The 14523-nt window shown below is 33.2% G+C and overlaps 1 protein-coding gene across 14 annotated transcripts in view; it reads left to right on the top strand.

Annotated features, from left to right (window-relative positions):
• RALGPS2 (Ral GEF with PH domain and SH3 binding motif 2) overlaps positions 1 to 14523 on the top strand; it is a 293091-nt gene that overhangs the window by 131106 nt on the left and 147462 nt on the right. For all 14 annotated transcript variants that reach the window (XR_008915850.1, XM_056814143.1, XM_056814144.1 and 11 more), the window contains exon 2: positions 1365 to 1504. Coding sequence is in view for 13 of the 14 variants with exons in the window: in XM_056814143.1 (XP_056670121.1) it covers positions 1448 to 1504 (57 nt within the window). In the remaining variant the exon portion in view is untranslated. The remainder of the gene's footprint in view (positions 1 to 1364; positions 1505 to 14523) is intronic.

The raw sequence follows: 14523 nt of genomic DNA on the forward strand, positions 1-14523 counted from the left end.
CTCATAAATTCTTCTCCTGTCCACAAATATGATTGGTAGTATGTTCCCCGTTCTTCTAATTTGTTTGTGATATCTCTCTTTATTTTCCCAGGTTATGTATCTATTTTAATCTTAATTTGGTAAATGGTGTAAGACGTTGGTGTTTGTCTAGTTTCTGCCAGACACTTTCCAGATTTCCTAACAATTTTTTCCAAATAGTGAATTTTTATTCCCCAAACTTGGAACTTTACCTTTTTCAAACAAAAGAATTCTATAATCTTTTTGGACTTTTAGTTATATATCTGTTCTGTTCCACTTTTCAATATTTAGCCAGGGCAACATAGTTTTGATAATTACTGCTTTATAAGCACAAGCTCACACTACTTTATAATGTAGTTTGAAATCTCGTACTGCTAGTACTATGCCCATTCTCAAATTTGATGTCTTTTTTGTTTCTTTTTCCTTTATATTATGACAGACATTGTGCATATTGTTTTATTCTACATATATGTCAGTCCATCTAGATTCATTATAGTTTCATCATTTGCAACCAAACAGTAATATTCTATTACATTTATAATATCACAATTTGTTTAATCATTCCATGGTCAATGTTTATGCATTATTTCCAGTCCTTTTCTATCACAAAAAATTATATTTATGAATATTTAGATATGGGTACTTTATTACCAGTTAGCTCCTGATGTAATTAACCTAGTTGTTAAATCTTTAGATTAAAGGGTATAGACATTTTAGTTTGCTTTATTTGCACAATTACAAAGTGCTTCCCAAAATGGTTGTACTGATTTCACAGCTCCCTCAGTTACACAATAGTGTACCTATCTTCCTACAGATCTTCCAGCAATGACTATCCCCTTCTTTTGTCATCATTGCCAGTTTTTAAAATGTGAATTTTAGGGTTGTTTGGATTTGCATTCTTTATCATATGTAAAAATGGAAATTTGAATCCAGGACTCCAGTCCCCAGAAGTCCTTGCTCACTTCCCAGAATGCTTTGTAATCTCACTGAATTCTCACCTGGGCGAGAACACAAATTATTATTTAAAGGAGTTCTCCGCCTACTGAGGGCCTCTTTTCTACTTCGCTTCGGAGTAGATGCGTCTCTCATGATGTGAGTGAAATTGAATTGGGCCTCTCGGCCCACCTGGCACGTGCCTTTCTTACTTGTATTTTCTTTATATTTTAATCTTCAGTAAACCTCTAAAAATATAATACTCCTTGCAGAGAAAAAGTAATTTCTACCTGCCTCAGTTTCCCCAAAATTTTAACTTACCCATAGTGGTTTGGAAAATTCTTGTTAATCTTGTTAATCATCTTAATGAGGCAAACATTCTAACTTTGTCTTTTTTCAACATTTATCTATAGGAATAATGTATTTATTGCCTTGGACTTGAAATAATCTGAGCCCTACTACTGTAAACAGAAGGCCAAGAACTGATGTGGGAAATATGGACCTAATGAATGGGCAGTCGAGCAACATTAACATTGCAGCTACTGCTTCTGAGGTAAGAATTATAATTACATATGTTTTGAGGTTTTTTTAATCCTTGTTTTCTGTCATAGAATTAATACTAAATATCTGTTCCAAGGGATAAAAATGGTTAGAGTCAGGCAGTTGGGGTTAAGTGACTTATATAAGGTCACACAGCTAGGAATATCTGAGGCCATAGTTGAACCCAGGACCTCTTGTCTCCAGGCCTGACTCACTATCTACTGAGCCATCTAGCTGCCCCAATTACATATATTCTTAAGGATTATTAACACTTCAACAATTATGATGTTATAGACTTAAATGATTTACTTTGCAATTGGATAATCATAATGACATCCCAAAAAGGACAGTTGTGTACATCTCTTTGTACTTTTCTTGCCTTTGAAAATTATAATCAAAATTTTATGGTTCCTAAGGAAAGCTGAGGAGGGATGTAAAAAAAAATGGTTTTTGAAACTCAACCAAGTCCTTCTCTGTTTACCTTTCCACCCCCTCATTATTTTGAAGAAAACTATTTCACTTTATTCATGGGCAGCCCAGTAAATTCAATTCACAAAGCACTTATTTTTATAGTATATGCAATGCATATTTCATAGTGGAAAGAGGAAGGAAATGAAATATAAACTGTCTTAAGTTAAATCAGCATCAAAGAGACCAGAAGATTACAAAACCTTTTTTTAAAAATCTAGATCAAATGAGAACTTTCAATTTAACAAGCATGTATTAAAGCTACTCTGTGATATACTGGTGGGCACAAGATGAAAAATGAATCTTTGTTTTCAAGAAGCTCATAATACAGTGGAATTTATTGGATTTTTGTAGATTTAGAACCAGGACCTTAGAGATCATCATGGCCAACCCCATTATTGTAGAGATAAAGACACTGAGGTCTAGTTATATTAAGTGACTTGCTTAGTCTTAGAGTATGTGTTAGTGGTGAGATTTGAAAGCAGATCTACTTGTCTCTAAATCCAGAACTTTTCCTGATATATCATGCAATGGCATAGACCTAAGTAAGTATGATACAAAGGATAATATGGTATAAGAGAAGTCCAGATGATGCTGGAGAAATCTTTTTCAAGTAGGGGCTTCAGGAATAATATAGAGAAGCTTTAAAAGGAAGTATTATATGGTTGGGAGGGTGGCACTGAAATGAAGAATGTTAATCTTGGCCTGGAGAGTCATTTAAAAGAATATCTGGAGGCAAGAGAAAGCATGATCAAATCAGGCAGCAGATTGGTTGTCCTGTTTTGCTGGCCTGATTGCATTTAAGCTAAAATTATTAAGTGCCTATTAAGTGTGAGACCCTGTGCTATACACTGGATTCAAAAAAAAAGGGCAGAAGATAGTTCTTAATCTCAAGGATCTGAGTCTTTTTTCTATGTTTGAATTTTCATGTTACCTTTGTTTAAAGTGGAATATTGCTGTAAATTGATAAGATATCAGGATAGTATAAACATGAAGGATTAAAACATTCAGAAAGTAGTTGGTTTTTAGCATCTTTGAGAAATTAGATTTCTTTATGAATTATATTGGATATTGACTTTAATTTGATAGCACTGAAGGAGAGTCTGATGATTGATGCATATAGCTCTCATGAGTAAGAGCAACCATTTTTATTTTTTATAAGCTCAAGATAAGTGTCTTAAGATTAGTATGTATGTGTAATAGGCAGTTTTCGTTTATTTTGTGGCTACTATACTTACTATAATTGTATGCTAAGTGAAGAAATTTATACTAAATGATTTTTTTCAGAAAATTTTCTTTAATCTATAATTCTTTTCTCTTTTATCCATATTTTCTGGGCACATTAGTGTGTTATGGCATATTCTTTGAGAACCACTCATCTAACCATAGCCTGATTTAGATATTTTGGTGAAATTGCTTTATTCATATTGTGTGTGTGTGTGATGAATAATGAATGTATAAATTCATTGAATATATAATGAATAATGAAAATAAAAAAATTTATATAGGCATTTTAATGCTGTGTTTTGTGAGTAGAATGCCACTGTATTCTTTGAGTAAGTATCATATGAGCATTTGCACATTGATACTTTTTATTAATTAAAGGTTTTTTTTTTTTAACTTCCAGAAGTTTAAAAACCAAACTGTTTGCCCAATTAGCCTGGCAACTTTAGTAATGTGGAAATCTCAAGAATCAAGAAATCATATAATTGATATTATATTAGTATCCAAAATAGTCTCACAGAACTTTGCTATTTGGGGAAATATACTAGCCATTATTATGTCTCATCTCAGAGCAAACTTAAAATTCCTTTGAGTACAATTCTTAGCTTTAGTTAATGGTTTAATTCCCACCCCCCCGACCCCCCCATGAGGGCTATACATTTTAAAATGCAAGATAGATTGTTGCAAAGACAGAACAACAGCAACTAATGATAGCTGATTTTACCTTTACTTTTAGAGATGAAAGAAAAAATATCAAAGGTAAACCTAACTTAAGAAGCCCAGTAACCTGAGACCATTTAGTAATGTAGGGTATCCCTCTATAATCAAATTCCAGTCAAAAAGGATGTCAAAAGTCATTTAGTACATCACTTACTGAAAACATGGATTAAGTTTATACATGACTAACAAATGCTCATCTAGCCTGTAATTAAATGTCTTCTTGAAATAGGGAATGCAGTATCTATCAGAGTAGCATGAGCCACCATTGGACAACTCTACTTCGGATTTTAAAAAAAACCTTTCCTTTCTATCTTAGAAACCATATGAAGTATTGGATCCAAGACAGAAGAGTGCAGGGGCTACGCAATTGGGGTTAAGTGACTCATCAAGGATCATACAGCTAGGAAATGTCTGAGGCCAGGTTTGAACCTAGTACCTCCCATCTCTAGGCCTGGCTTTCAATCCACTGAGCCACCCAGCTGCCCCTCTAATTAGGATTTAAAATTTCCCCTCAAAATCTTGAAATTTTGTGATTTCTAGTAATCATTCATATTGCACGGGGTAGGATGGGTGAGATGGAGCAAGTGCTAAGTAAGGGAATGCCAGCCTAGGTTTTATGCAGCAAGAATTTGGTGTCCTCACTTCCCCTTTGGCCTTCGCCTCTGATTGGATGACTCCTCTCTGAACCTCCATTTTAAGGTGTATGCCCACACCACTGTGCCTTCATATTTCTCTAGGCTGCACTGAAAACTTTTAATAACTTCTTCTCTCTTCCTACAATGACTTTTCAATTTCCTTTGATTTGTTGTCTTCCTCTATTAAAATGTAAACACTTTAAAGGTAGGAATTGTCTCTCTTTTGTTTTGTGTGGGGTTTTTTGTGGGGGAGGTGGGGTATTCCCAGGGCATAGCACAATGCTTGGCACATCATAAGTAATTAATGAATATTTGTTGACTGGCCTGGCAAGAATTTTGAAACATTGGCCATTTGAGCTCTGGAAATACTAGAGATTGGTTTATTACCCTGGGCAGTGGGATCAAATTGCTCAGGTAAATCTAAGAAATAATTGTAGGGATGCAGGCTTTTCCTCCTTGAAACCATTACAGATAAATCAGTTTGACTTTTATGCTCCTTTATGGCTTGGTACCACAAGAAGGAAAGCTATATTGGATCAAATTAAAGGTACTAATAACTCAATTCCTGGAAATGCTTTACTTGAAAAGGTGCTTATCCCCTAAAATACACACATCACAAATGCACATGAAATAGACTGAAAATGTGAGTAACCACCCTCTCACGAAGTCTTTTCTGGTTCCCCCACAACTGCTAATACCTTCCTTCCTAAATCACCTTATATTTAATAACTTTATTTATTTGAACTTAATATTCTTTTTATATTCTCTATATAGTTATATATATGTATATATTTTCTCCATTACAATATAAGCTATGAGTATGAATTGTTTTCATTTGTGGTTTTTGTGAGGTTTTCAGAAATTAATATATTTATTTTTACATATATTCATTATCTGTCCCTCCAAATGTGCATTTTCCAATTTAAAAAAACATCAAAAAAGAAAGTGAAAAAACTACATAAATGCTTAGTCCATCAAAACTACATCTCTGTTGATCATGTCTTATAAATATGTCTTTCTAATATTCATCAATTGAGTGATGTTTCATTTTCAGTCTTCTGAGTTTATGGTTTACTGCTTCATTAAGTCAGCTCTAAAGTCTTTCAAAGTTTTTCTTATTGTATAAATTATTCTTAGTTTAGTTCATTTTGTTCTTTTTCAATTCATAAAGATATCCTCAGTTTCCTCTGAAACTGTCCATTTAGATATTTCTTGTTGCACAATAGTATTTCATTAGCTTTATACCATAATTTGTTTAATCATTGACAGCCCCTTATAATATTTAGCTTCTTTAAGAAGAGATACTATAATTTTTTTCATATATAGGTTCTTTCCCCCTTTCTTTGAATTTTTTTGTATATAGATCCAGTGGTGCTATAGCTGGGTCAAAGTTTACACAATTTAGTAACTTTGCTGGCATACTTCAGAATTGTTTTCCAGAATGGCTAGATTCAGAGCTCAATCAACAGTGTATTATTAATACACCAGTTTTCCACAGGCCCTTCAACATTTCTCATTCTCTTTTGTCATCATTGCCAGTCTGATGGCTTTGAGATGAGACCAAAGTTGCTTTCATTTGCATTTCTCTAATTTTTAGTGATTTAAAGCATTTTTTTTCTTGTCAGCAATTTAAATTTCCTTTCAAAACTTCCTGTTCATATCTACTGATCATTTCTCCATATGGAATAGCTCTTAATCTTATAAGTTACTTGCTTATTTGTCTTGGACATGAGGCTTTTATCTTTGGAACTTGTAACAAAGATTATTTTATTTATCTATTTCTTTTGTAATTACATTATATTTAATTGCAAAAACAACTTTTACATGAGCAAAATATCTATTTGTGAGCTATCTGCTCAATAGCTTGTTTTGTCATCAGCTTTTCTGCTATGTAGAGATCTAAAAGGAAATTTCTTGCTTATCATTTGACCTTTTGTATTATTTCTAGGCCATATTATATTTGGAGCATATCTTGATATATATTATGAGGTATTATTCTAAATCTAATGTCTCCCAGACAAATATAGAGTTTCCTTAATAGTTTTTGTCAAATAGTGAATTCTTTCCTCTTTAACAAGAATCTTTCAATTTATAGAATATTAAATGATTTTGTTTATTTCCTTCTTCTGGATGTTTTATTCTGCCCACTGCTTGACATCTCATTTTTTAACCAGTAGCAAATAATCTTAATGATTACACTTTGTAGTACAATTTGAGACAGATCTGGTATTGTTGGAGCCCCTTTCTTTTGTTATTATCCTTTAGATTGTTCTTTATGAATTTTTCTAGCTCTATAAAATACTCAATTAGTAGTTGGTTAAAACATTGAATCAGTAATAAATTGGTTTTGTTAGTATTTTTATAATATTGGTTCTACCTATCTATGAGTAATGTTCTCCAGTTATTTAGGTCTTCCTTTATTTTTGTTAACTGTGTTTTATCATTGAATTTCTAGAGTTTCTAGGTGCATGTTAGTAGATATACTTTCAGATATTTTATAGCTTCTGTTTTTTAAATGAAATTTCTCTTTCTAGTTCTTCCTGCTAGGTTTTGTTGGTAATAAACAGAAATGGTGATTTTTGTGAATTTTTTTTAATATCTTGCAACTTGGTTGAATTTATTATTTAAATAATTTTTGGTTGATTCTTTAGCATTTTCCAAGTATGTTATATCATCTGCAAAAAAGAAACAATTGTGTTTCTTCTTTTGCCCATGGTATAACTGTAATTTTGTTGTTGAGTCATCTTCGTCAGTTGTGTCTGACTCTTCATGATCCCATTTGGGGTTTTCTTGGCAAGGATTCTAAAGTGGTTTGCCATTTCCTTCTCTAGCCCATTTTACAGGTAAGGAAACCGAGGCAAATAAGGTTAAGTGACTTGCCCAGGGTAACATAGCTACTAAGTTTCTGAGGCCAAATTTGAACTCATGAAGATGAGTCTTCTTGATTATAGGCCTGACATTCTATCGACTGTACCATCTAGCTTGCTCTTAAGCTATCATTTTAAGCATTTGTTAAATTATAGTGGTAATAAAGACTTATCTTGCTTTACTCTCGATCTTATTCAAAAGGCTTCTAGCTCTTTTCCATTACATATAATAATTGTTCTTGGATACATATAAATGTTAATTAGTATATTAAGGAAAGGTTCATTTATTTCTTTGCTTCCTAGAGTTTTAAAAAGAAACTCAGGTTCTGGTTTCTGTGAAAAGCATTTTCAAAACATTTATTGATATAGTAAAACTTTTATTATTTATAATATTAATAAGATTTATATTTGTGGTCTTCCTTAGGTCGAATGAATTTTGCATTCCTGGTGTAAATGCTTCTATTCATGGTATACCAGCATTGTTAATATGTTGTTGTAGCTTTCTTGTTAAGTGAAAAAATTAGTTTCTCTGCTAAAGGTATTATATTTTAGAGGTTTATTAAAGATTAAGAAATAAAGAAAATACAAATATAGAAAGCACGTGGCTAGGAGGGCCGAAAGGCCCATTCAACTTCACTCACTACATCTTGGGAGATGGGTGTCCCTAGAAGCGAAAGCCGAGAGACCTGAAGTAGGCAGAGAGTCAGCTTAAATACAATTTCTGTTCTCTGCCCAGGTGGGAATTCAGGTGAGGTTACAAAGCATTCTGGGAAGTGGCCAAGGACTTCTGGGGATTGAAGTCTGGGGTTCAAATCTCCATTTTTACATTCCTCTGTTTGATCCTTCTTGTGAAAGATTTTCCCCAAAAAGATCATGAAAACATAATCAACTTAAAGATTACAATAATTTGAGGATAAGAGGAAAAAAGAAAAAACCAATAATTGCTAGATGCATTGACAAAAAACTAGTTAGGGGACAGTCCCCTTTGGCATGAAAGTATACATACAAATAAATGTTCAATCAACCACACCCAAAGTTCATTCTTGATCTTCTCGTGCATCTTGTTGTCTGGAGGCATCTTCATGGTGTCTTCTCCAAACAGTTCAGCTTCTGAATTCGGAGAGGTATCATGTTTCTTTACCTAAAATTCTTCTTAAAAGGAATTTAAACTTTGCAATTTAAAATAATAATATTTTTACATTTCCCCATGAAGAGGGTGATTGAAAAACACAGGATCACTTAGGAATGCATGGCTGAGTTATGAGGTATATGAATCAATTGATAAGAGAAATTAAAAAGACATCAGAAAAATCCAAATAAAAAAGATAATTTCTGCATGAAAATATAAACTATCAAAGTCTTATGTGTAAAAATTCCAAGTAAAGGAAAAGTAAATCTATAACAGGTCCTTGAATCAGAGCCCAATTAAAATGATCTAAGCAAGTAAGCATTTACCCTGTTAGTAGCCAGGACTACAGAAAGTTGCCACACTAGAAGAAAAAGGGACTAGATTATAGGAGCCAAGTTTGGGATACTCGTCTGTAAGTATTTTTAGAGTGAGCGTGGATACAAGGAAGGCCTATGTCTTAACATATGTTAAGCATAGCAACCTTGAGTCTTCACACTAGGTTCAAGTCCTTTGTATTGGCTTAGAAGTGCATCAATCCGTCCTGGATTGGTTTGTCTTTGGCCCTGTGCAATGGCTCTTTTGTATATCTTGTCCTGGAATCAGACAGAATCATTAAGCAAAGTCCCATAATTTTTTAAAAAAAACAATTAGTGGCATCATTTTTATAGTCTCAAGCTTTTGGGGCATGCATTGACATTATAGCAAACGTATTTTAAACTTATATTACTGCAAAATCAAAAAATTAAAGAAAATCTTAATACTGCTGACATGTGCTTCAAATATAAAAAGGAGAGAAAAAATTAAAAAACTGAAATAGTATATTGCACATGCAAGAAAAATATAATAAAACAGTTTTAAGAATTCAAAAATATAGCTTATAATCTGTGTCAGCTAAGAAAATATAGAATACAAGGCTTTCTCACCAAAAATGAGATCCATTTCCTCTTCATATCTGGCCATGATCCACTGTGAGTATAAGCAAATGAATTGAAAAGTAGTACAAATATGAAGTTATCAATATCCCCAAAATTCTCAATAGCCCAATTAATTACAATAACAAACAAACACACTATCATTTTTACATAAGTTGCTATATGGCATTTTAAAGCCTATGAACTGATGGATATTTGTCACAATTTTTACAAACATAGCAAATCTTTCAACCTTGATAAACATTTTTAAACAAAGTAAAACTTATTTTGGGTCTAGAACATCATCAAGAAATCTAGATATCATTCTGGTGGAAGTAAATAATGAGCTGAAGAGTATAAATGAGAGATACTCCCTTTTTTTCTTTGGGAGGCTTCTTGGGGTACATGCCCTGGGATTACCTTCCCAACTTCCATTCACATTCTTATAAATGCAGGAGTTGGGGTTTATAATTGTATTTCACTTCAGCTACTAAAATGGGCCTTACCTCGTGTGGCAAAATGACCAGAGATTGTTAAGAAAAATTCTAAAAATCATGTCTAAAGAACCCTTAAAATCAATTTGAGATATTTAGCTCATTAAATTTTCCAAAGGTTGTTATAGCAATTTTCTGATGGAGTCCATCTATCCTCTATGTGACAGTTTACAAAGTCAAAAATAGAAAAGCTGTTTTATATGGGCTTACTCAATAATGTTTGTTCAGTATGGTTATAGGGGAAAAGCAACAGAATATAACAGTAGTTAAAACCCAGTACATTGAAATGACCCAATGTAACAGAATAGTATTGAATGCAGTAATATATGAACTTAAAATCACAAAGTTAAACCTTAAACAAAACAATCAGCAAAATACAATAGAATACAGAGATTTTTATAGAATATGGAGTCTGAAATGCCTTAAAAATATAACCTCAAGTCTCTAAAGTTCCTTGGTTTTTTTTTTTTTTTTATCCATTTAGATGTCTATTGTCAGAAGGCAGAAGATTGGTAATGGTTAGGCAATGGGGTTTAAATGACCTGTCCAGGGCCACACCGCCAGGAAGTGTCTGAGGCCAGATTTCAACCCAGGACCTCCTGTCTCTAGTCCTGGCTCTCAATTCACTGAGCCGCTGAGCTGCTTCCCATAGTGAGGTATCTCAAATTTGGCTAAAGAGTTGCAGGTAGCTGAATTTTTCCCCTGGCGCACAGGTGAAATCAATGAAATTATCAGTACAATCAAAAGATATCCTTTTAAATACCCCATGCTTGTAAGTTCCTGTTTGGAAAAGCCTCTTCCTTCTTTTCTTTCTTTCTCCCTCCCTATGATCCCCTGCCCCCAGTCCATATGGAGGCTAATCATAGCCTAAGGAGGATCACCCCTGTTTTTTACCAGCTGGTTTTTGATCCTGAAGAAATTGGGTCTGCTACCAGCAGCCTGACTCCTGGGGCTGGGCCTGGGGCAATGAGCCATCTAGGTCAGAGGCCATGCCGGGGCTGGTCCAGGTGAGAGAGAGATTGCTGGGGAGCAGAAGCAGGTAGGCGGGAGAGCGGGCACCAGGTGAAAATGGAGCGCAGAAATAGGCAGGCAGCAGCCAAGGCGGGCAGGGCCAGGACCAGGTGATCTAATGCCTGGAATGAGCTGAATCATCAACAGCTTTGCAAGGGTAAAAAACATTTTGCCAGAGAAACGTGGCTTAAAAAAATTCTAGGCAGTAGCTATGAAAAGCTGAGCTTAAAAATGAATCAGAAATTTGAGGATATTTCATCTTTCTGACGTGGTTAGCCAAACTGTTAAGTAAAAAAATTAGTTTCTCTGCTAAAGGTATTATCTTTTTAGAGGTTTATTAACGATTAAGAAATAAAGAAAATACTAATATAGAAAGCATGTGGCTAGGAGGGCCAAAAGGCCCATTCAGTTTCACTCACTACATCTTGGGAGACATGTGTCCCTAGAAGTGGAAACTGAGAGATCAGAAGTAGGCAGAGAGTCAGTTTAAATACAATTTCTGTTCTCGGCCTAGGTGGGAATTCAGGTGAGGTTACAAAGCATTCTGGGAAGTGGCCAAGGACTTCTGGGGATTGAAGTCTGGGGTTCAAATCTCCATTTTTACATTCTTGATAATATTTTATTTAAAATTTCTATTGTAATTGTTCACTGGTTATATTGATCTATAATTCTTTTCTGTGCTTTGTCCTTCTCAGGTTTAGATATTTAGACTATATTTATAGCATAGAGAATTGGAAGAGTATAGTCTTTTTCTTTTAATTTGAATTAATTTATTTAGTCAATTTAGAACATTATTCCTTGGTTACAATAATCACATTATTTCCTTCCTTCCCCTCCACCCACCCTTCCCGCAGCCAACGCACAATTTCATTGGGTATTACTTGTGTCCTTGATCAGAACCTATTTCTGTGTTGTTGATGTTTGCACTAGGATGTTCATTTAAAGTCTATGTCCCCAGCCATATCCCCTCGACCCATGTATTCAAGCAATTGTTTTTCTTCTGTGTTTCTACTCCCACAGTTTTTCCTCTGAATGTGGATGGTGTTTTCTCGTAGATTCCTCCAAGTTGTTCAGGATCACTGCATTGCCACTAATGGAGAAGTCCATTACATTCGATTGTACCACAGTGTATCAGTCTCTGTGTATAATGTTATAGTCTTTTTCTTTTAATTACTGCAACAGTTTATATAATGCTGCATTTAATTTTTCTTTGAGTGTTTGATGGAACTCACTTGCAGATTCGTCCCGGAATTTTTTTCTTCGAGGTTAATTTTTGGCTTTTTCAATTCTTTTTCTGATGTTAGCTTATTTAAATACAAGTCTTATTTGTTCTTAAGCTATCCATTTTATTAGTATTGATTTTCTTTATTTTCTTTCCAGTCGTTAGTACTGCTTTTTCATTTTTGAAATGGATAATTTGTTTTTCCTCTCAAAAAATGTTAGTTTCATTATTTTTCAATTATTTTCTTTAAAAAATAGTGGTTCCTAGTTTTATTTATCAGTTTTTTGGGGTGTTTTTAATTTTACTTATAATTCTGATTTTTAGAATCTACTTTATTGCTTAGCTTATTCTTTTAAGCTTTTTTTCATTGCTTACGGTTCATCGATTTCATCTCATTTCTATTTTTTTTAACCCTTACCTTCCTTTTTAGAATCAATACTCTAAATTGGTTCTAAGGCAGAAGAGCAGTAAGGGCTAGGCAATGGTGGTTGTGTTTTGTTTCTTTTTGAATAGTATGTAGAGATACAATTTTTACCCTCAGGCCTGTTTTAGCTGAATCCCATGAGTTTTTGTATTCATCATTGTAATTTTCTAAGGTGAAAATTTCTATTTCTACAATCTGTTCTTTGACCTACCAGTTCATAAGTATGTTACCAATATATTATGTTTAATATTTCTTGTTTTTCTACGTTTGGGTTTTCACCATAAGGTTTTTGTATCCCAATATATGACAAATATTTATAATTCTACCATATACAGCTTAGAAGTATGTAAATTTCTTTCTGTTCCTTTTAGTAATTGTAAAGATTCATCTCTGATTTTTCTGAAGTTCTGTATTCAGGTCCTTAACTTCTTTCTTCTTTAGGCTTTGGTCAATTCATGTAGGTCTGAAAAGAGTACATTAAGTTCACCAACTATTATAGCTTTACTATCTTTTTTCCCTCCAGTTTGATTAACTTTTCAGTACTTAGATATTATACTATTAGGTATATTATGTATTAAGTAATTATAGTAATTTATCTATGGTGCCTTTAAGCACAAGATTTGCTAGATTTTCCTTTTGAGTATATCTGTATTGACTGTAACCTTATTTGAAATGTTTGCTACCTCTGCTTTTTTTAAATTCAGCTGAAGATAGTAGGCTTTACCCCAGCCTTTCATTGAAACTCTGTATCGTTTGTGTTTCAAGCATATTTCTTTTAAGCAGTATATTATTGTATTGTTTTCTGTATTCTATTTCTTTTCTTTTCCATTTTATAGATAAAATTCATCCCATTCATATTCAGTATTATGTTTATTAAATATGTATCTCCCTCTTTCTTATCTTTTTGTAATTTTTCCTTTCTTTGCTACTTTGCCCATTGCAAGTAAGGAAATGGGTTAAAGGTAGGGAATGTTCTTGATACTTGTTATCTACAAATAAAAATAGCCTATTTCATACTCTCATTTTTATCTTCTCCCAAGACCATTAAAATAGAGCAAAATCATACAGAAGTCCTTTGTCATTTTTCTTGTTGTCTGTGACTCTAAGATTCAAATGGGTTCAGAGAATCTACTTCTTTTTTCATTTCATTAGTGGATATATAAATAACAAATCATCTACTACACTAAAAGTATCTATTTTTTTCCTCTGTAGGATTTTACTTAGTTTTTCTGGATATGTTTTCCTCAGTTGTAAGCCTTTTTGTCGTTTGATATGTCACATTCCAGGCTCTCTTCTCCTTTGAAATATCTTCTATCAAGTCTTGATCCTTATATTTAGTTCCTTTGTACTTAAACTTATTCTCTTTTGATTGTTTGTGGTCTTTCTGTTCAATCTGGATGATGTGGATTTTGATTGTGACATTCCTGTTAATTTTTATTTTGACATGTTTTTAAGAAGTGACTAGAAAATTCTTTCTATTTTAAAATTTACTCTGATTTTGAGAGTTCTTGGCAGTTTTCCTATTTGATTATCATATTTTTTCTTGTCATAATTTCCATAAAGTTCAATAATTCTTAGATTTTCCTTCCTTGACTTTGTTTTCTAGCTTAGTTGTTTTTGATATCATCTCTTCTAGGTTTTCTCTGTGCTTGTTTTTCTTTCAGTATTTGGATTTCTGTTTCATATTTCTCATCTTACTAAGTCATTTTCAGTTTCAGAAAATAATAATTATTTTTATTTTCAGTTCATTCAGTTCTTGGTTCAGATTCTCCACCTTCTATTATAAGGCATTGATTCTCATTGTCAAGTTTTCTTTCTAGCTATTCTATTTTGTATCTCTTTTTTCATTTCTTCCAGCCACTTTTATATCCTTGTGGCCAGAATATATTTTTTTCTCAGTGGATTTGTTGTTGAATTGCAGTCTTAC

This window comes from Monodelphis domestica, chromosome 2 (genome assembly GCF_027887165.1).
Source record: "Monodelphis domestica isolate mMonDom1 chromosome 2, mMonDom1.pri, whole genome shotgun sequence".
Classification (NCBI taxonomy): Eukaryota; Metazoa; Chordata; class Mammalia; order Didelphimorphia; family Didelphidae; genus Monodelphis; species Monodelphis domestica.